We start from the raw sequence: 23,527 nt of genomic DNA, 5'->3' as shown, positions 1-23,527 counted from the left end.
TAAATTTGCATAATTATTTTAATCTATAAATACAAAATGTAATCCAGCATTCAAACAGTTCATCACACCCCCCACCTCTGTATAGAAGACCAAAGAGTAAATGATCTGAAAACTTAATTAATAAGGCTGGTTGAGGATTTTACTAAGTTTGCATTATTGATGTAATTTGGAGACAGAAATCCTGCCAAAAGCAATCTTTCTGTCATTCAGCTGCAGGAAAACAATACACCATAATGGAAATAAACCACCAAATAACTGGAACCTCATCCACACCACTTACAAAGAGGTGTTCAGATAATATTAGCCAGCTGTTCAGTTAATTTTCACAGTGGATTCATCAACTATGCAAGTGGTTGTTCCATTAGAACATGACTGTATGGATCCAGGTTCAAATTTTGCTACAAACTGATGAGCACAATATACCAATGTAAATTAAATTCAACGATTACCACACTTCTTTGACCTCTGTGTAGTCAAAATGATTTGCAGATGCCAGCCTGGAATGAGTAAGAGGTTGCGTTCCTGAGCGCTGCCAATAATCCACTGGAACACTATTCCAAGAAAACACTGATTCTGTGAACAGTTGTGCTGGGAACCCTATAATCTTGGAACTTTCTTATCTAAAATGGAGGAAGTAGGCACTTTCACATTCTTAAGAGCAACATAGACACTAGAGAAATTTTAAAAATAGTGTCCAGTGGTGCTAGGAAAAAATAAAAACATAAACCCGGGAAAGTAATTCAGAAAAAAAAGGAGGGGAAAATCCAACTCTTTGTAAATTGTCTGTTGTTTGTTTTGCTCTCTTGTGAGAAATCTTAATTCTGCGCATTCCAGTGAGTGGCCATTCGCTATTAATTTATCTTCTTTCTGACAGCAAGTGGAGCACCATTCCAGAGTTTCAACATTCCCTTGATGCTGCTCTGCTTAATGCTTGTGTGCTATTTAAACAAAGCATATTCCAACCAAATCTGACTATATATGGAATTCCCTGACAAGTAAAACTTTGGATGCCATACAAAAAAGAGCCATGAAAACAGAATGCACACAAAAACCCACTCCAGACTGCACAAACTGGGCATGCACTACACCAGGCTCTTGGTGGCGAAGGTCAGGTACCCAGTGTGCCCAACCACCTCCCTCAGTGGCACGCCACTCTTGAACTGCACAGTCCCTTGCTGCAGATTAGCACACGGGCTACCTTGGTGTGATGGGTCGCTGCTGTCAAAGCCTGTGCTAGAATTATCCTCAGCTGCTTTTCCAAGGTCAGGGATTTGCAAGCTAATTGTCCTTACATTGTACACTCGGAGCAGAATTTCCAAGGTGTTAATTTCTGTAAAACCATATTCTTCCATTGCTAGGCAGGTTCTTTGAACTTGTTCAATGCAGGGGGAGAAAGAGCAGATGCGGCCACCTGCAAAATAAGACAGGTAGTGGAAAAGAGGGCAAAAGCCGAAATGAAGCAATTTTCATCTTTTTTTCAAATTCTCCCAGATGCCCATAGAATTATTATTATACAAAGTGAAAACATTCTTCAAGAAAATCTTCATAAGGCAACTTTGTTGGTTTAAAGCGTCAGCACAAAATCAAACACGGACAACTCTACAGGATGCTTCAGACCCTTTAAAAACAACAACAGCAACTTCATTCATCTTCCACATCCAATGCTGCCCTCGACATTTGTTCACAGTTAAACTGTTAAAGTTGATCCCTTTAGAGCAGTGGCTCTTTTGGAATCATTCTCCAGTGTTCTGGACTGAGGCACCAAACTGCAGTTGGCACGTACACAAAGCCAGAAGACATTCTTTACACACTGCACAGGGCTAGAGCCCCAGCGTGCCTGCACACGCCCCTGACAAAAGGGGCTGTGTTTAGCTGAGGATGATGGTATGCATGGACAGAATAAAGGGATCTCTCCAGGCCATAGATGGAGTGCTGTTAAGGCTTTACCCTTTTAATCAAGCTGACTAGCATGTCTCCTGAGCACTGAAGTTTACTGGCTATCACATCATGCAGGCTTACAGTAAATGCTGTAAAACTCTAGGACAGGACTTTTAAGTGATAAACTAACACTTGTCTCCTTGTCTGTGCACAGTTCTGATTTTTGATTCTGAATACGGAGTATTAATAGGCCCCCTACACCTTTCTAAGTGATGCAATGTCACCTTAACAGCTGAGAATAGAATGATTCAGATTTACTCTGAAAAGCCACAGCCAAATCAGATCAAAGAATTATAAGGACACTGTCTGCCATAAAGCCAGGGCATGTGCTTTCACCCAGGACACAGTGTCCCCCAAGGCAACTGCCCTTCCTGAAAAGCTTTTGTGCAGGAGGAAGAAACACTGGGCAATGCAGCTTCAGCTATTGTTTCACTTATTACAATGAGACGAAAATGCCTGCTGACCTGATTTACATTCCTTCTCAGTCCTCTCCTGGGCTCATCCAGTCAAACCCTCCAACACCAGTTCATCTAAGTAGTTAAAGAACCCGTACAAGTCAGAGCAAAGCATCCTGCTAAAAACAGAGGCAATGCTGGGACTACACGAAGCCTGCTTTATCTCAAACTCCCCTTTCTTTCCTTTTTCGTTTCTAAAGTCAGATCTCTAAAAAAAGAAAGCATCAGGTCTGAACGCGTCACTGTAGCACTCTAGTTACTGTGCAGCAATGATGTGCTGGGTACTGCCTCGGGAAGAACACTTTCCACAACTATTAATCTACCATACACTAAGTGGGATTTAATTTTAGTCCTCAAATAAAGTCTCTGCACCAAGGGGTTCTTATCATGAATCTTCAGAACAAAGTACCCCGGACAAGTAATTCCCTGGAGTGACAATTAAAGCCCAAATCTAATAATCACCTGCAAAATTAATGCTGGTATGTGTCTTTATGAACCAAGTGTGTTGATGCTGATTTAATTGCACAGCCAGTCTATTAACTCCCATGAAATTAGATTTGTATGTTCATCAGGATGGCCAGCACTACCAAAATGTTCCGGAATCAGACAGCTAATCTTTTCTGGCCAAAGCACTACACACTTCTACCATGCTTGTCTTCAGAACAAAGTACCCCGGACAAGTAATTCCCTGGAGTGACAATTAAAGCCCAAATCTAATAATCACCTGCAAAATTAATGCTGGTATGTGTCTTTATGAACCAAGTGTGTTGATGCTGATTTAATTGCACAGCCAGTCTATTAACTCCCATGAAATTAGATTTGTATGTTCATCAGGATGGCCAGCACTACCAAAATGTTCCGGAATCAGACAGCTAATCTTTTCTGGCCAAAGCACTACACACTTCTACCATGCTTGTAGATGTAAAACAGAAGAGCTCAGGAAAAAAAAAAATCTGTTACATAATTAGAAAGCTACTATGATGCACACATGTTATAAAGAAAGAATTTATATTCTTATTGTGTAGGATACTGAACAAATGTCTGACTTAACTAAATGTCAGTTTACAATAACTCTTTGTCTGCAAAGCAAGAATCTGCCGAGAGACCAGAGACTTACTACTACTTCATTCAGGCTTTTTGGTTTTGATGTTTTATATTGCCATAAAAAAGCAATATATATTTACATTTACAGTACGTCTGTTCTTATTTATTCTGACTCTAAGGGTTTGAAGATATGTTTAGGCTTTTGAATTCACATGCTCTGGATTTACAGTCAGAAACTCAAAGCCTGCACACAGCTGTTGCCATACAAGCTGCAAAGCCACCTACGGTTCTTGTCAAGCCTTCAATTAAAGGCAGAGCACCCTCCCTCTTGCCTCGGGCTGGTCAGCTGAGCACAGCTCGTCAACACCAAACTTGGTGAAGATTTATCAGGCTGCCTCCTCACAACTGCTGGGGGAAGTAGGGTTACAGAAAACAGGCTTTCAAGTCATTTGGTAGGAAGAAAGCTCTTGCTTGCAGTAGCAAATATCCAGAGGGGAAGCACAAAAAATAATGTTACTTTACTTCCTGTACTGCTGGAAGCTTCTCAGGTGTGAAAGAAGAGAAAACAGTGAACTGCTGGTATTACATCTAAGTGAGACCATCCAATGGGTTTTAGTAGATCTGCCAATTTTGTTTTTTCCCCCTTTCATGCCTATTGTTCTCATTATTTTTATACATCCCTCCCAAATAAATATACCTACGAAGGGCTTAGAAGCAAATCCATCAAGCATCTGTTCTTAGAGATCCTAACAAGTGGGAGAGGGGTCCCCTCTGCTTCTTTCTGTACACACCATCGGGCAGGCAGATCTGACTTGCATTACAGGCTGGAATTATTTGATTAAGCAGATATTAGGAGAGAAGATTGGAAAGCTACAATTAGCAAAACGTTGGAAGGCAAAAATGAAATTGCAGTTCCAGACTGTAAGAGGCTGTCTAAAATAGAAACATTTGGGAAGTTTCAATTCCTATGGTGTGTTTAGACCAGCAAAAAAAAGAGTAGAAAACCAGCACTCAGAAGGACATGCTCATCTGTCCTAGGAGCAGAGACACTGTCATCTTTAACAGAGCAGATGCTTCTGAATTCCGCACACTGTGGACTGCCCTCTGTACCCAGCTGGACTACCAGCTAGGCAACACCCCTTCTGTCACAATCGCCAAACAGATATAAATCTAAATTTCAGCATTCACAGTTCTCAAATTCTTTGAGAGCCCTCTTGTCCTTTAGACACCAAGAGGCTTTTAGGGCTTAAAGGACTTGAATATGCATTACTTTGTCTTGCCATGCCAAGGATTCCTTAGTGAATGAAGAAAAGACCTGAACTCCCTCCCTCTCCTCTCCTTGCTAGGGCACTTTGCTCTGTTTGTGGATCACAAAGCGGTGGACTAGACTAGAGAGCAGTGAAAACATCTGAATGGAAACTTTTTTGTACAAATTGGGTTTGTGATTTCTCAGAGCTCTCCTTTTAGGAAAGCTACCGTTCCTATATTTGGTTAATGAGATCTGTGTGTCATCATAAATTGATATAGTAATTATGAGAGATTAATCCTGTTCACATTGGGAAGCTGTGTGAGCTTTTTGATCTGAAGAGCTGTCTAAAAATGTGTTTATTCATGTATAATGCATCTGACAAGTGCTACAGTTGAGGAGAAGAGAATAATGAGACTCTATGAAAGACTTAAGCTTCTTGCTACCTTCAATTTTACAGGGAGTTAGTTTGAAGCATTCAATGGAGAGGTTAAATATCCTGAATCCATAGCCTGGAACAAGCCCACATAGTCCTGGCAGTCATTGTAACCAGCAATAGAGTCGAGAGGATATGAAAATGGAAGTACAATTCAGACTGGAATGATTAGAAAAGCGAGCTTAAGGGAAGGAGGAAATAGAAGATTTTCATCCATATAGCACTGCACATTTCAACAGCCTGTATCTAATTGGTAATTGAGGGACACACCGTTGCATCTCTACAAGAGGCCAGTGCCTCCGAAATTGCCAGAAAGTTCCTGTGCAACTCCAACAAACAATTTTGTTTCTGGTTTGTCTGAGCAAGGACTAACATCTCTACCAGCTCTATTTAGCCAGTAAGAGCATTAGCTTTCAAGTGTGGAAAATCTCAGTGCCACCAAATTGACAAGAACTCCAATGATATGGAAAACATGTCCAAGAAATGTGCTCTCACTTGTGTAGGTTATTGTACGTGTCACAAGTGCTCTGACAGGTTCTTTCATCATCCCAGTATTATTCAGAAGATGCAAAAAGAACACATGTAGCGCAGCACCATTAAGTTTTAGGGAAAAGGGCCAGTAATTTTAGAATGATTCTGTGACAAAAAGAATACAGAACAGCATTTTTACCTCTGGCAAAAGAACACAGCTTAGGTTTTGTGCCTTCACTGCATTGTCGTAACTGGAAGATTACGTTACAAAGATCTCAAGGAAGAAAAAAAAAACCACACAGGCATTATCTTTGTGTAGGGGTGAGGCAGGAGAGTCACTGAGCAGCATCACTGTGGCATTTACTCTGTGCTAGTAGGACACTAAAAATACTGTCTCTGCAAAAGGGGACAGAATGTCCTTTAAGTGTGTGTGCTCGTGGGCGATTTGATGTAGCTTCCCTGACAAGTGAAATTAGAGGATTTGGCTGTTGGAAGAAATTAAAGGATGTTTCTTGATTCAGAAAAGAGAATTTTCTCCAAATCACTTGCCAGCTCATTAATAGGAGCTTGATGTGATTTTCTGCAAATGTGACCTTAACCTCTGCACTTGTAGGTGCATCATTCAAAAGGAATTTATTCCTGCTCATTATTATAGGCTGGTAAAAGCATGTAACAAGGAAATTAAAAAATCAGTTGGCTCCATACCGGGGAAGAAAACCTAACAACTTTAAGGATCCTTTCTTTAAGGATCCTTTCATCTCGAACGACTTCCTTCAAACTCTGTAAAACCCAGTAGCTTTGGCTGGCATTCCACAGCAAGGATTTTGATACAGGAATCCTTCTGCTTGACTCTCTAAAAGTGAAAGAATCACTTGTACTTCAGGCCAGGCCCATTGTGTGCACCTGACAGACCCAAGCTAGGGCAATGCCCTCACACGAGATTCAACAACTGGGGCTGGCTCAGCAAACAGCCACTGCTTGGCAAACAGATGAAGCTACTTTGTGCGTTAGCACCTGGTCCTAGATCCCAGGGGGACAGCTCTGCACTAGACCAGATGGCCTCTCAATGTTGAGGGGATATGCTTCAATTTTTAGTTTGTGGATCTTTAACCTCACTTTGAGTTAATTCTCCTTCAAATCAAAGCATGTGCTACACTAGCAAAGGCTGGTGCTGACATTTTAGGAAGCATTTATTGCTTCATCCATTTATTCCAAAACAATATCTTGGGGACACAAGAAATGTTCCCACCAACTGGAGTACCACTCTCACGGGTGGAGAATGACAGCATGCTAGACTGTCAGGCTCCCCTTCCTGCCCCAACACATTCCCTGTGTGTTCCTGAGGCAGCCCAAGCCTGAAAAACATCAGCCTCGATGTCACTCTAGGTGCTCTCAGTGGGATTAAACCCTACCCAGATACCACACAGGTGAGAGCTGTGGCCAGGGATTTGCTCCTCAAAGCCACACCTCAGTGGTTTAAAAATAGGACCATGAATAACCTCTGAAGCTCAAGAAAAATAGCCAGTGGGACTTCCTACATGGACATGGAATTGCAGAAGCCCAAAGAGGGAGATGTTCAAAGCGAACTTTACCTGCAGAGTTTTGGGGGGAGAAGTGACAGCACCGTATTACCTGACTCAGGTGTTATTTAAAGGATCAAAATTCGACAAACTCATTATCTAGGGGCTTTATAATGCTCAAGAGGGAATGGAAAATCTGAATTTAAGAGTAAAATCTTTAAAGAAAGAAAGGAAGTAAAAGAGAGGTGGTTTTAATAATTTTGTGACTCAGAGTGTTAAACACCACAAGGAGCAACTTAAAATGCAAGAGGCTAATCCAACCTAATATATGGCTGTAATTTTCCATCCCCCTACCTGAAAATTTAAAATCTGTATGAAAATTATTGTACCAGTGGGTTTCTCCCTCATCTTCCACAGCTTTGGAAGAAATAGACAGTATTTATGAGAGTAGAGTAGGTGGGTGCAGAATTATATTCAAAGCACTACAGTATTCAGCTGTGAGATGACTGTGAGTCAAAAGTTTCAGGGCATTTAAGAATGGTAGAATATTGAGGATATTTTTGTTACCTCACAATTTTTTCATTTTCTTAATGTTTAAAAATTTAGCCAGAAGGGGTTAACATCAACTTTGCAAAAACTACCAAGGTCAGATATTGGGAACAGCAGCTATGACTACAGAAAAGCATTAATCAGCAGATGCTGCAGAAGAAAAACAGTGCAGGTCTGGAAATGAAAGGAAGTTCTGCAGTGCAGCAGTGCCTCAGAGATCCTTCAAGCAGCGTTTCTGCTGGAACTGTGACTGGTGACATCAGCACAAAAGGATGCAGCTGAGATGCAAACCTGAACGTAGGCAGAGAGCATCACCAGAGAACAAGAACCTTCTAGTCACAAACCTACTGTGCCATTTTATTCTTTCAGCTCTTCAGAGGTTGGCAGTGCTTTAAATGGGAGGCCAAGCTGCTGTAAGTAGTGTATTTACAGCATACTGCAAGGCATAACTTGAGTGATAATTGTACTCTGTAAAGAGGATCATTAACACCCAGCCTACGAGGAGCTGCAACTATTCAGGACCTTGAGCTAAAGCAGGAGAGAAAACACTGATCTGATAAGGTTTTGTTAAGGTTGAAAACTCTCCCATACTGTCTCAGCTGAACTCTCTATCACTAGTATTGTGGTTTAAAGGAAGAGAGTACCTAACACTATGTATTGAATTTGCTTAGTTCTGATTTAATTCAAAATACCTTAAGACTTCAGGGACTAAATTACCACTATGTGGCATTATATTTGCTGGCTGTGATATTTGCAGAGCACATCACAACAAAACCCACAGTGTGAACGGTTCACATGTGACCCTATCCAGATCTGAGAGGGTGTGGACAGAAAAGAGTGAACGACTCATGTCCTGCAGTGATGCTTTTTCACTACAGGAACCCTCAACCCTCGGAAAGGGGTTGAATAACAGCAGAATGTACACAAGCTGTACTGCAGAAGAGCTTTAACTCTGTCAAAACAAAACAAAGGAGCACTGTTAAATTATCTGCCTGTGGTAGGGGAAGGCAAGCAGTTACAGATAAGCTTCTGTCATATTTTAGATTTAACAGCTGTAAAAAAACCATAACAAAACTACCCACATGAATAAAACAGGAAAGTGTGTAAGTTTGTACATATTACTACTACAATCAATTATATTTTATATGAAAAACAGTTTTTGTTTAAATGCAAAATAGCAAAACTTAAAAAAATGCCCCCAGTTAGTCAGGTACCAAGTTGGCCAAGAGAGGAGCCTTAGACCCGGACTAGACCTCAGACATGGGAGGCTGTTTGCAGCAAAAACTGCAGCAAGGATCAGCAACTTTGCCTTTTGAGTGGTTCATAAAGTGAATGACGCCACTTCACAAACACAGAAATGTGGGATTTTGAAGTCTTATTTATACTGCCTAAGCAGATGTAACCTTGTAGCATAGCACAGAAAAGTATAGCCAGATGGTATGGCCAGTTTGGGACTATAATACATTTTCTAGGATTTCAAATGCTCGAGTGAGACGAGGATTCAAAACTTGGAACTGTTCAAGCAGCCCTGCTTAGTATTCTAAGCATGCACCACTTAAATAATTCAAATTGGACTGCGCAATGCAGCGCCTTCTAAGCTGGGAAGTCAGCTGAGTGTTGTGCTCACTAGATTAGATAATTTGAGCATGGGAAGGGCATCGTACAGTGCAGTGATTTTTTTCCCCCCTTAGGACACACTGGAAAGCTGCTACAAATTGAGCTGTAACCACTGCAGGTACAGAGTGCTAACAAGGCTCACTCTATTTATTCACTTTTTGAAGAAAGTGTGTTATGTGGGTATCACAAAGCTTTCTAGAAAATTTTCAGTAGTAGCTGAGGTAGCCTAACAGCGGGGCTGGTCCTGACTCAGCAAGGCAGTGCACATTCAGTGACCTTAAAGAACAAGCTTAAATCCTGTGATTTCAAGAAGACTTAGTGATTCACTTGAAGTCCAGCCTGTGATTATATATTTTAACAAAGAACTGGGCCTTAGCATGTAATTGAGTTTTTTTAAACTCATGTCCCTGCATGGGCACTGTTCAGCACACCATGCTTTCTTGATTAGAAAAGTCACTTTTGTAGATGGAAGCAATTTGGCAAAAGTTATTTCAGATCCATACTATTATGACATTAATTAGAGGAAAACTTATTCCAGGATAAAAGAATTATTTATTCACTGAAGCTTATTTTCCAATGGGGAAAAGATGTATAATAAAGTGATGAAATCTGTGCAAAACCTCAACAGCAGTTCTCACTTGCTGTCACAATCCCAGAGTAACTGGCATAAAATAGAATATCCTTTATGTTCCATTCCCACTGCATCCAATGGCAAACTTCTCACTAGCTCCAACCACAAAGATTTAGGACATAAACTAGCAAGCATATTTAAGTGTAACCACATTTTTTTAACATTACCACTGGGGTGCTCTGTTAAATAGGTACAAATCTGCAATGATGGATATGAACTGAGGCTGAACACCTTTTATACAAACACCTTTCCACTGAATTGCCAAAGAAATTTGCTTTCAGCATTTATTGTTACTTCTGCTTCCCACACACCTCAGATCTACCAAAATGCAGTGGTATTTACCACTATGGAACTTGACAAAGGTTCAAAGGAGTTTTTATAAACTGCCCATGCTAATTGTAGCAGCTCACATGGGCCTGTAGGAAAAAATTGTTCTTCTCCTTTCAAATTTTCCACTGTAAATTGAAGATGCCTTTTGAAGGTTTTACAGCCTTAGAAATGCCTAGAGACTGACATTGAGAACAGTGATCACACAAAAGAAGGGAGCACATCTAGCGTATGGCTCAAAGGCAGAGATGTGTGCACAGTGCTTCCTGAACAGAAAGAGAAAAACGCAGTTACCTTCAGCTTTTAATGCTGACTTTGCATGTCCTATGGCGTCCCATGGAGATGGAATATCTAGGAACACAGCATCTGCAACGTTTGAGACCCCAAAGCCATTTTTGCAGACATCCTGGTTGGTCACAGTGACCAGGTGCTCCACCCCATGCTCCCGAAACTCCTCCCGCGCCTTCTCGGCCCTTTGTTGGTGGAACTCCACTGTGTACAGGTGCCCAGTGGGAGCCACTGTCCGGATGAGAGCATGGGAGAGGGACCCACTGCCTGTACCTAGAAAAGACAAACAGCTCATGAAATTGAGTTTGTCAGTGCCAAACACCAGAACAAAAGTCTTCTCCATTAGTCTTCCTGCTTGGAACACTTGTTCAAAATTCAAATGAGCACAAACCACTGGTTCAGCTCCTGAAAGAGAACAGTCCCTCCTTCACAAGGAGAGAGGGACTAGGTGACCTAGGAAACAGTCTTCTGAGTCCTCAAAGCATTCATGAAAAAATCTGGCAAACCCAGGATCTGTCCTATCTCCCCGGAGTAGGAAACTAATGCCAAGGGTCAGCTATAGCTGTAACAACTGCCTCTAGAGAACATGAGGAAGTAAATGCAACAGGAAAAATTCAGGGAAATTAACTGGAGAGGTTTTTTTTGAAGTGTCAGACTCTTCTGGGGTGAAAAGAGATTAAGGCAAATTTTAACGGATTTTCAAAACCTTATACTTCACTAAACAAAGAAAAGATGTTGGCAAGGGTCCGTGCTTGAAAATCCTATTAATATCCATGCAAATAAATGGCTGTCAGTATACAGTTTGCTTTGCACAGATCTCTTAAGAGACATCCTCAACTCCCACTGGAATTACCCAAAACTAAGGCCTCTTGGCTCCTTGCAGCCACACTGATCAAGCACCTGCTTTCACAGGTCACTTACACACATACACACCTACACAAGCTTAACTTAGTCTAACAAAATATACCACAAAATTGTAAGTAACTACAATTACCACATACAAACAGGGACTAACAAGACAAAGATTTTTTTTCCTTGTTTTAGTTTGATAATTTAGGAAACTTACTTTAAATGATCCGCTGGCATATTAAATAGATGAATGACTAATAATGAACATTTTCACTGAAGAAAACACCCATATACCAATTCCCATTGCAAATTACTCACTCAAGTGGCATTTAACAGAGTAACCCCCCAAATTCAAAATTCCACAGCAACCCCAAATTATCTGTTTATTGATTCATAATTCTGTGCTTGGAACACATTTCTCCTGTAGAAATAAAATCAATTTCTAGCTATTTTCAATAACTGTTCAGCCTGAGGCAAGTTCTTTCAGCTAACATAAATATTGAAGAACTTACAAAGGACAGAATCTGAAGTACAGCAGCTCAGAAACAAGTAGCAAGGAAATTAATTAGGGGGCACAGGGGCTGTCACAGCCGCTTAATTGGCACAGTCCTTTCCATAATCATACAGGAAGTCCAAGTTCACTGGCAGATCCCAGGTTCTTGCCCTCTAGTCACATTAATGGGAGGAACACTGTTATGGCACTGTATTTAATCTGACATCTCTGAAAGGGGAGACATTCAGACTGTAAACAGAGCTCAGGCCCATGTTTGCCACCGGATCAAGCGGCTGTCCCGTGGAATCAGCACTGCTCCTCTGCTTCCCTCTGAGAGGGCTCTGACCCAGCGGGCAACCTGGCACCCCCCTGCAGCTTCAGCAGGGCAGATTAGAGGTGGGGGGGGACCTACAGATTTTAGCACTGGCTTCAGAGAGGTCCAAGAGAAGAGAGAAACTTTTACACATATGTATTTAGTAAAGTGAAAATACAGGTATTCAAGGTAGTATTAAAATAAAACAAAGAAAAAGCGAAACACACCTACATGTGCATACATCAAAAATTACCCTGTCATGGCACTTGTAGGACTGAAGTGTCAACATGAACTTTTCCCTGGTCAAAGGACTAATGGTAGCACAGCAGCCACGTGGTTGTGAAAATTCAATGATATATCTGCATAGCAAAGAATTAGTCCATTCATATGTTTTTAATGACAAAAAGCAGGGAGCTATTACTCACAGGATGCTGAAGACTGAAACTCTGCTTTTACATTTCATGCCAAAAGAGAGGATTACACAACTGAGAACTATTGTAAAATGAGAGAATTTAATTGTTCTAACCTCTCAAATGCGTAGTGCTGCACATTTCTCTCTGCTGATCTAAAGGAGTGAACAGGAGGCCTGTCAGCACAGCTGGGCTGTAAGCAGAAGAGGAAGGCAGCTTGCACATGTATCCAGTTTCCTTGTTCATATTCTTTTACATTTTTAATCACTTTCCTTTTAATTCTGCTCTTGAAAATACCACAGAAGATACCATTTGTCTCCTCCATAGGAAAACCCATTAAGTTTTTTGGCTTCTTTTCTGATACTCTTCTTTTATTCACAAACACTCCAAGCCAAACCCTGAACTAAAACCAGGATGTTGGGAGTCACCACTTGCAGGCGTATTACAGACAGAGCTTTTGTTAAACAAGGTTGCCAGGAAGTATTTATTGTTGACTGACTACCACAAACATGAGAACAATACACATGTATCACATTTTAACATATCAAATTCTATCACATTATTATTATTATTAATGGGAGTATTTCTGAAGATGCTGCCTCTGTAACAACACTCTCAAAACTGCAGGAAACAAGGAACAAGATGGTTATGAATCACCCACCATTGTAAAGTCTCTCTTTAAAAACATATTCTGAACCTGTGACATGATGATGACCCTTAACTTTCATGTGCCCAATAGATCAGCACATTCGATGTGATCCATTAATTTGAGAGTCTGGCATGAGTCCATACCTGCCACAAGCCCTAAAGCCCAATCAGCACTGTCTACCCAAGGCAGGGGGTTCAACCCTATGTTTTTGTGATATTGTAAAAGGGGAAATTAATGTTTTTATTCACCTTCTTCCCTGCAAATCTGCAACATTCAACATTTCTGTCCTCCTGCCACCTTCTCAATTTCTCTTTGTCCTTATTTCAAAATCACTACTGAAAAAAAGCAAAATAGGACTCAAAGAGTCTGAGGCACCAGTTTGGACTAAGTTCTAGTCAGGTACAGGTTTCCTTGGGAATTGAAAGGTATCCTTAGCATGATACAGAATCAGTCAGGACAGCAGCAAAACATGAGGAACACCACTACAGACATGTACTAGAATGCTACCAAACCAGAAATAGCATACCTGAATTACCTGTATACAAATGAAACAAAAAACTGGATACTCAAAAATTACTGTTTTGCATCAGAAGAGCCAAGACAACAACTGGAAGAACATCAGCAGATTTTCATTCTCATAGAGGTGCAGTGAAATGCCTGTGTTCCTGATATGACCTAGAAAGCAGAAGGTAAGACAACTAGAACAACCAATTTATAATTTTTACACCAGGATGCTCCCTTTCTGACAACCTGCACTATAAATAGCCTTAGAAACTGTTTGCTCTCTACCACAGGATAATGCCCACTTACCTATTGCACATTAATCATGAATGGACTCTGCAGAAGAGAGGTAAAACAACAACAATTCAAACTGTACTGAAGACAACAGCACAGCTGCTCCTATAGAGCTCACCTAGGTGAGCACTTACGTCATTGCTAATTTTCACTTGGAAAATGTGATGCTCTTTCACATTGACTGTTCTGTGATCTCAAACATCTTAGTCAAAAAGCAGACATCTGCATTGCAGACATTTAATGAGACACCGCAGGGGCCCCAATATGCCACACAAAGCTCAACATCTGAGGAGGCAGCACTGTGCAGGGGCAGCCCAGAGTAAACTAGGAATGGGCTCCACTTCAGTCCAAAGGCAGGAATTAAGCTCCTGTGTTAAACCCACAGGATTTACGTAGCTAATGGCCCTGCACAGATGCAGTATCCCTTCCTTCTTCTTGGGCTCAAGCACATGACATTCTCCTTCTCAATAGGAGAGTGTTTCTGCTCCTCTCCCAAAACAAAGAGAATACTGCAGTTTTAGGATTTCAGTCCTAACAAGTGGACACCTATTGAAACACTCTAGATCAGCACCTACTGATATTTCCTTCTGATTTGCAGACAAGAAAGTATTGATCAGACAAACTTCTCAACTGCCCTGACCTCCAACAGATCTGTTCTTCTCACCCTCTGCTTATTCAAGTGACAGGTTTTCCACAGAGAAGCCTCCACATACTTCAGCCATCCTGAGGCAATGTCCACGTTAAAATAATTTCTCACCTTCTCAAAGTAGCAGTGGACAACATCTGAGCTGTTCAAAAATAAAGCATGTTCTTTCAGCATAGAATACTGCCAAGACTGAGCATCACCACAGCATCGTGCATAGCACTTAACTGATATAGAATACATGGCACATTTTACACTGTTTTCTGTTTAGTCTGGTTTCCTTATTGCAAAGAATATTTGTCTAATCTCCTGGAATCCTACCCATGCCATAAATATAAGTGACCTGATTCTGTGTTCCACTATGTTTTCTCTTTGCAGGCTATCGCTTAGCTTGTCTTCCCTAGAAATTTCTCATCATAGTGCTTCTTTTTAAAAAAAGAGCTACAAATTGTCATTTAGGATCTATAGATGTTTACAACTGTATGTAAGCAAAAGCATTTTGGAATAAAGCTGAATAAGCTCTTAAGTGCATAAAAAGGCTCATATTGCTTGCAAACGGGAAAAAAGAAAAGTATGCAAAGTGTTATTTAATAGTGGGTTTCTAAAATATCTAGTAACATTTTAGTAGAACTTAAGCTTCTGATGCAAAATTTGGCTACCTAAGATATTCTGAAATGAGTAAATACAACAAAACAATCACAGTGTTGCTCTATTTGTCTCCTAGCTACGCCACTTAGCCCTAGCAAATAGTAAGATAGGTCATGAGTCAGCCATGAGAACGGAAGGAGCCTCAAAACCAAGGGAAAATTAATCTTGAGAAAGAGCTAACAACTCCACAGCTAAAATCTGTCAGGAAACACTGAACAGATGAAGACTGCTCGCTGTACATGACAAGTTTGTATAATGAATTGTAATGAATATATGAAAAGATATTAAGAATTTGATGGAAATTAACCCAAATATCTTACTGGGAAGATAGTCAAGGGCACGAATCATGGTGGCAGAGGTAAAACACGGGAAGAGCATGGACAGAGAAGGAAGAAGAGAGGGGGGAGAGAATTTCAAGGAGATGAGGTGATGGTTGAAAGAGAAAACAGCTAATCAAGAAGTTCACTTTACAGTCAAGAAGTTCCCTTTACAGAAGATTAGCTTCTCTCCTGCCTATCTGTCAATGACACCATGCTGAAGCAGGCATTTTAGGCAACAGGCTGGAGATCAGAGAGGGCCTCTGCTCACTGACCAGACAGAGGACTTGAGGCAAGGATAGTAGGGAGGTTTTCAAGGCTAGCACTGCCTACAAAAGAATGTGAAGAATTAACTTTTTCTTAGAGATTCAAATTTTTCTTATAGATTCAAAAGTCTGAATTTTTTAGGGAGGAATATTCTACAAAATGGACATAATAGTGTTAAGAACATAGTTAGGTTCAGAGCTGCGTGAAAAGTGTGCTTCGTGGTCAGGTGAAATTACAGGAACATTGATGCCTCATGTGGTCAGAAGTTTGGTTCATAGAATCATCAGAGACTCATAGAATGGTTGGGGTTGAAGGACACCTTAAAGAGTTTCTAGTTCCAACCCATCTGCCTGGGGCAGGGACATCTTTCCAGTAGACCAGGTTGCTCAAAACCCTATCCAGCCTGGGCTACACCACCTCCAGGGATGTGGCATTCACAGCTTCTCTGGGCAACCTGTGCCAGGGCCTCAGCACCCTCACAGTAATGGGCTTCTTCCTAATATCTAATCTAAATCTACTCTCTTTCAGTTTAAAGCTATTACCCCTTGTCCTATCACTCCATGCCCTTGTAAAATTTCCCCTCCCCAGCTCTCTTGCAGCCCCTTTAGGTACTAGAAGGTGCTATATGAGCTCACTGGAGCCTTCTCTTGTCCAGGCTGAACAACCCCAGCTCTCTCAGCCTGTCTCCATAGGGAAGGTGCTCCAGCCCCCCAATCATCTTCATGGCCTCCTCTGGACTTGCTCCAATAGACCCCCATCTTTCTTACTGGCCCCTCTGTTGGGGGCCCCAACACCAGTTCAGTGCTTTGGTATGGCAAGAGGATACTGTGGTTTATGACATTTGTACTGATGAGGCCGGCCTTTCTAATACTTCAAGAGGTGCTATACAAGGAACGGGCTTTCTAATTCTTCTCTCACTCTAACCTGAACAGCTGCGAAGAGGTAGATAAGGGAGACATTAAAAAACACAGACATAATTAGTTTGGGTACATTCCAGAATCAAATTAATACTTCCAAACTTTGGTCTGTAGTGTACACTAAAAACAAAGCTGCCAACAATTTACATGTCCTTATGACACAAAAACTGTAAAGACACGAGCAGTATTTGTCAAAAAGTCTATAAGCACTTCAGAAGAGTCGTAAGCATAAGGCTGACTTGCTGGGACTCCACAATAAACTCTGAAACATTTATTAAGTATCCATTAATCATTAAGTCCTCATTACTTTTTTATGAGTGTACTCTTTAACAAAATCTATACCCAGGCTGTGAGTTTGAAAATTTCGTAATTGTTTTTGAGAAGCTCTAGTGTAAGGCTGGGTGGGAGCTCCTGTTACTCCTTCTCTGAGAAACCATGAGGAGCCAGAACACCGCTCTCAGCCTTCAGAAATCCAGTCCCTGAGCTCAGAAACCCATTGCTGTGTGGCAATGAATAGGGTTTAGCAATTTTTAATTTGGGATTTAGCTGAAGGGAAACAAAAAAATCCAATTAACATTTTTGCTCATGTGAGTCCGATTTTGTGAATGCTGAAGGATCACTGGGATGGTGGTTAAAGTACTTTTGACTAAATTACGTTTTGTCTAAATACTCTGCTCCATCAAAGCCAAAATATTTTTGAGATTTATCAGATTAAATGAGGTTTCACATGCTGTACTATTAGGACAGTCACTCTTATGTCTCACCATGGAGAGAGGACAGTAAAAAAGCTTTGATGTGTGGGGACTGGAAAGAAGGGACTTTTTTTTGGAAAAAATATTTGAAAGGTTTCATATTGGTTCCCAGGTAGTATCAAAAATAAATGTAAACTCCTCAAAGTCAGCTGTCAAATGGAAATATTATCCTACAGGGAGCCTAGCCTGGGAAGTTGACATCAAGACTAGATTTGGAGAGTGGGGTGACACAAAAGTGAAAGATTTAGCCTTTTCCATTATCTAGGCATTGCTGCACATGCAATAAACACAAATGGGATTATTAGAGTTACCTGACAAGAATGAAATTTTCATACTATTGGGCCACTCATAGCAGGAATTTAAGCAGTTCTGGAAAGATGGGGCAGTTAAAAACTGTATCCAAGTGGGGAATTCCTCAGAGCCGGGACCAGTATTTCAAAAAGATCTTAGCTCTAGTAACAGTGCTAACAGTTTTAAAACTCAACATACCTTTATAAATTAGAAATTAGCAGAAGACAGAAAAAGGATCATATTCCTACACCTCCATGTCATCAGGCAGATGCAGAGTCTCTTCATAGCCTCCTCAACAGAGTATGCCTGGGTCATTTTAATTATGCATGTACTGCTGACAAACTTGTTCTTTATGTGTTTATTAGAGAGGATTAAAAATAGTAAAAATTGTATTAATATGTTTGTATCTTCTAGGACAAATCATGACTAATCAATTTAAACTATATGATTAAAGTGATATAAAATCAAGCCTTCTGGTTACTCTACTCCATTTTTATTATCACATGCAGAGTATCATTTATATTCACAACATTTTCACATGACACTGAGGGTATTTCATCTTACTTTTTCAATCATTTCTTCTCACAGTTGTGGAGACTAATTCAAAATTCTGCTTGCTTACAAAGGCTAATACAGGACACACTTCCACAGTCGAGTTAGTAAGACAAGAGGAAAAGAGCCCAGCTTTTTTTACAGAGCCTGCTTTGCCAGTCAGTACAGCAACTGTGTATGTAAGTCCAAATAATAAAAAGGACAGACCTCTGTGCTAATTAATGCTCAAAATACACCTAAACCCAGCACCAGCAGGAAGCAGACTCAAGAGTCTTACTAGACCAGATTTCCTGTCGTGATTCTACTCATCATCACTGGGCTGGCTCTGTCTAGCCCACAAAAGGTTAATTTAGAGCTAATGATTTTGGATCACCAAATACCACCGAATTTAGGATGGCACCAAAGCAGGCTACATCACCACACCGGAGGCTCCAGTCAACACCTGTCAAGTTTTTAATTCAAAGTAAATCTGCAGTAAGCTCTCTTGCTTCAAGGTTAGCCAGACGGATTTGTTGCAGTACTCTTCTTTCCTTTCTTTGTGGACAGTGAACCTTGCAAGCAATACAAGCATAAATACAGCAGTAAAACTGTTCACTTTGCCTAGAAAGCTGAAGCTGCAATACATTGATAGTACAGGCATTAAAATGAACCTGGTGACAGTTTCCCATTAGGCAAAAAGGATTGTTTGTGGCTACGACTTTTGACTCACAACATTTTTGGAAATGGAGTGTTTCCATTTCTTAGCTGTTTAGATAAGCAAGAGATTAAACATTTTCATCCTCTCTAGGCACCTTTGACATTATTGAAAATATTTTATGTACAGCTCTGTATGTTTGACTACTCCAAGTGAGACAGGACATGGAGCAATTAAAATTCCCCCCCCCCGCCCCAATAATTTGTTATTTATTTTTCCCATCCTGTCTAAACATTGCAGGAGGGGAAGAGCTGATGAATACAGCAACTTGCCATGACAAAACTAAAAATGTCTGATCATCCTACAAACCAAACTACAAACTCATAGGACCCAACCATTTTCAGAGTATCAGAGGCTTCTGCACAGGGCTTTGCCTGCTTCAAGTGCTGCTGTACAGCAGGCAGCTCAACGCACTGCCTGGTTCTTAATGGGTGAAACTGGATGCAGAGATAAGCGGTGTTTCAGTTGTGCTGGAAAGTGGTCATTATGCCTGAAAAGCTGCCCAAAATTATGCATGAGTGGGAACAGTAAATGGTAAGCGCAAGAAAGTACAGTGCATCACAGTCCTGTCATACTGATCCTTTGCCATATCTAGGCTTGAGAAGTGTATGAAACTGCTTCATAAAAATGCTCAGCCAGAAAAAACAAGGGCAAACTACCTCAGTTCCTATTTCTCCAAACCACCGAGATTCACTCAAATCAAGCAAGCCTCACAGTGCCTGTAGTAATAGTTATGAAGACATTATTATAAACTTTATGTAACCAAGAAATCATTTATATTGAATTTCACTCCTTACTTCCGTATCAAGCAAAATCACAAAAGGTGTAATAAATTAAACCAAGTTTAGAAACAAAACACAGCCCTGTGGTGAACACATCATCCATTGTATTATATCAGGGATTTTGCATAAGGTTGTGGTGCTACAAGTAGATTACACTTGGGAAGAGAAGAATGAAATTCATGTACTTACATGGCAAATATATATAAATACTGCCAATTTATTTCTCTTATTAGTTCAGCACCCTATCACCAGAGTCTCTTTCACCAGATTATCTCAACTATGTTCTCTGAAACTGCAAATTCAAAGCTGGAATCTTGATTCAAATCATGTATTTAAAAATATTTTTTAAGTACTTAACAACAGTTTTAGACAAGCGAAATGAAAATGTTTACGTATTTCTTCTAAGAAGATGAATTAACCAAACACATGCTCAGAGGTATAGCCATACATGAGGCTGCACACCAAGACAACATCAATTTTTGAAGAAACAGAAGCTGATAACATGTGCACACGAAACAGAATTCTTCAACATGTGGGCAGGGAGAATTGTATCACAGTTGAAAAAAAGTGCAACTTTTTGCAAAATACAAAGAAAATCCTGTTTTTTCATGAAAGTGTTGGTGTTAGTTCCTAATAAAGGATTTCAACATAGTAATTGTTACCTGATTCACATACTATGGAGCCTGGCTTCAGTTCCAACATCATGGTGATTAGAGAGATGTCAGTGGAATACAGAATCTGCGTCCTGTGCGGGAGATTCATGGTCCACAGTTCTGGAGTTGGATGAAGAATGAACACCCATCCTCCTTTACTGCAGGTCACTTTGGAGCCATACTTCTTGCCTATGAGGTCTGTGGAATGCCTGATGACGCCATACTTAGTCTGTGTTACAGTTCCATGCTGGACTTTCACAGGAAACATGGACTCGTGGCCCAAGAACACAATAGCTGTGTCACCATCCTTTATCGTATCTCCGTATTCAACAAAACTCATTGTGACAGTCTTGTTGCTGACTGATGATTGTCACCTAGAGAAGAATAAATATGTCAGCATAATTTCACAGGACCACAATGGAGCTGAACCTACAGACATAAACCCAAGTAATTTTATTTTCTCCAATACAGAACAAAACCCCACTGTGCAAATAAGACGTTAGCAAGAGAGCTCCAGGAAGTTCAGAGACCTGCATCCACTGTACTCTTGATCCAATTACAATCAATGGAAATATCCCACAGATTTGAACATAACAAGTATTTTTCCTGGTTTATGGCACATTTTAAAGAAAAACCGAGAAATACATCATTATTTACTCAGTCTGCTCCACAATGCTACTGCAGGTTACCACCAATTTCAGCATCCTGCTCAATTACAGTTCATGAGCACTCAGAGCATGTTATTAAGTAGTAACTTCTATTCCCATCTTCTTGCTTATTTCTTGGTGATTTACAACACAAAGACATTCTGCTACTTGCCTGGACCTCAATCACCAGCTATTAGGAACACTAACAAAAGTATACTTGAAAGTTTTCCAAATGAACGTTTAGAGATAGGCTAAAGGCATTAATTTATGCATACACTTGACTAACTACATGGAAAAAAAAAATCGTGGCCTTTAATTTGCTATTGGGGGTGCCAAGTAATTGTCTAGGAAGTGATCTCCGCTACAGCTAAATGTAAACAACCATTTGCAAGCTAATGCAAACAGCTGAATCACTTCAGCCCCGTGGTCTCAGGGCTGTTTTAGAGAATTACAATTAAATTTTGATGGCTTTGAGAAGACAATCTAGAAATCAGAAGGCAGCTTACAATGAAACCTGAAGTTGCCTTTCAGATAACGCAGCTGACTATCTAAGCTACAGGTTGATCAGTTCATGCAAGAATTGTTTAATGAAGTAATAGGGATCCCAAAGTTAGAAATTAAAGCCTATGCCAGAAGGCTTTGAAAGTCAGATTTTTGGTACATCATCCCTGGCAGAATTAAAAGCAGCGTTACTTTTCGTTTCAGAATAATTACTGAATTGCAGTACTTTTGTACTGAATATTTAACAATTTGGTCCTGCTTCACCATTTTAATTAAAAACGTTCAGTTCTCAAATTGTAGTCTGGTTTTGCTGACCAGAACTCCATGTACCTCAATTTGCTGTTAAGAAGCTAGATTTGTAATTTTTCCACTGCACTCACTGAGGTTGATAAAACAGATGTGCTTGTGGCCGAAACTTCCAAAGTTTATGACATGCTTATTGCGTAAGGTGTTCAGATGCCAAGGCAGAAGAGGCTTGTCTGGACATATGGTGAAATAGCAAAAAAGGCATCCCATGAATTCAGAAATGTATACATAAAGGACTTTGTGAGATAGAACAAATGCTGTGTTTTATAGCTTACACCTTATGATTATGTTCACGTCTTAAATCTTTCATAAATGATACTTATAGTTCTCATTCCAGATACTATTAATGCAGTGCAGTTTTCAGCTCTCATAAGTGTCATTTGAAAGGACCTCAAATGGAAGCCATTTCTTTCACAGTATTTACTGCACTTACACCCATGTGCAAAAGAACATTCCTGCAGAAGGCCTGCAGGAACACTGACTGAACTCCTCTCCCTATGATTACACCAACTGGCTACCAGCTTCCTTGCCTTCCTTTGAGCCACTACACTTACCATAGCTAATTGTCACAGAAGTGAATCACAGAATCATCAAGGCTGGAAGGGACCTTTAAGATCACCAAGTCCAGCAAGTCCATCCATGTCAATGCACACTGACATCCCAAGTGACACATCTCTCAGGCTCAGACCTCACCTGGCACATTATATTCATACACTTGGGGTAAAATTGGCATCTGTGAGGAATTTTGGAAGTTTCTTTGCCTCACCCCTTGTCAAGGAGCAAAGTGAGCTACAACCACTTGAAATACTTCCCATTCCGTGGCAGTGCAGAGGCTCCCGCACTGTTACATTTCTCCCGGAGCAGCACACGCAGGGGATTGGTGCAGCACCGCTGTTGCCACACGCTGTGGGGGGAATTGGCGATGGGGGGGATGGCAGTGGCGGGAAACTGAGGCGGTCCCCCCCTGCCACGGGCTCAGGACTTTTCTGTGGGATTGCCACGGCTGCAGCGACCTAAACCCAACGCCCCAGGCCATCCCTCGCAGCCTCACAAACTAAACAACTAACACGATTCTGTGTTCCCACGCACACACCTCTCTCCCCTGACCAGATCCCACAGGGAGCTCCCGCAGGCTACCCCCTTCCCCCTCCTGAAGCCTGGCTGCAGCCGAGGTAGGCACAGCCGGGGTAGGCACAGCCCCCTCACCGCCCAGGCACACGCACACTGGGGAGTCGCTCCCTGCCCCCGCTCAGAGCTGACCCCGGTGCCGGGGCCCCCCTCAGCCCCCTTCCGTAGCCCGAGGACGGTAACGCGCCTCCTGCACGCTAGCAGCTCCTCAGCCCGTCCCAGCGGACCCGGGAACCTCAGCTGCGGGAGAGTGAGAAGCACGGACTGGACAGGGAAGGGGTGAAAGGTGGGGGATTCGTCTGCGAGAGAGCAGCGTTAACCCGTGACGGCCGCGGGCGCCGGCTCCGCGGGGGAGGAACGCCATCGCCCCAGCGCCCCGTGTCCCCCCGGCTGCCACC

At 41.3% G+C, this 23,527-nt stretch overlaps 1 protein-coding gene across 1 annotated transcript; it reads right to left on the bottom strand.

Annotated features, from left to right (window-relative positions):
* Window positions 1–20,956, bottom strand: TRMT61A (tRNA methyltransferase 61A). The gene is made up of 3 exons (XM_008629781.2): window positions 20,557–20,956; window positions 10,529–10,795; window positions 1–1,411 (listed from the first exon to the last, which is right to left on the bottom strand). The coding sequence occupies exons 1-3, from the start codon at window positions 20,885–20,887 to the stop codon at window positions 1,083–1,085; spliced, it is 927 nt and encodes a 308-aa protein (XP_008628003.1). The 5' UTR covers window positions 20,888–20,956; the 3' UTR covers window positions 1–1,082.
* Window positions 20,957–23,527: the final 2,571 nt, after the last annotated feature.

This window comes from Corvus brachyrhynchos, unplaced genomic scaffold, assembly GCF_000691975.1.
Source record: "Corvus brachyrhynchos isolate BGI_N302 unplaced genomic scaffold, ASM69197v1 scaffold1, whole genome shotgun sequence".
In the NCBI taxonomy this organism is placed as follows: Eukaryota; Metazoa; Chordata; class Aves; order Passeriformes; family Corvidae; genus Corvus; species Corvus brachyrhynchos.
The sequence above is the reverse complement of the archived record's forward strand: the minus strand, read 5'-3'. Positions and strand labels throughout refer to the sequence as shown.

Coding starts and splice junctions, on each gene's coding strand:
- TRMT61A (XM_008629781.2), bottom strand. CDS start 20,887: ATGAGTTTTGTTGAATACGGAGATACGATAAAGGATGGTGACACAGCT. Junction 10,796..20,556: donor CTCCATAGTATGTGAATCAG/GTAACAATTACT, acceptor TGTCTTTTCTAG/GTACAGGCAGTGGGTCCCTC. Junction 1,412..10,528: donor GTCAGCATTAAAAGCTGAAG/GTAACTGCGTTT, acceptor CTTATTTTGCAG/GTGGCCGCATCTGCTCTTTC.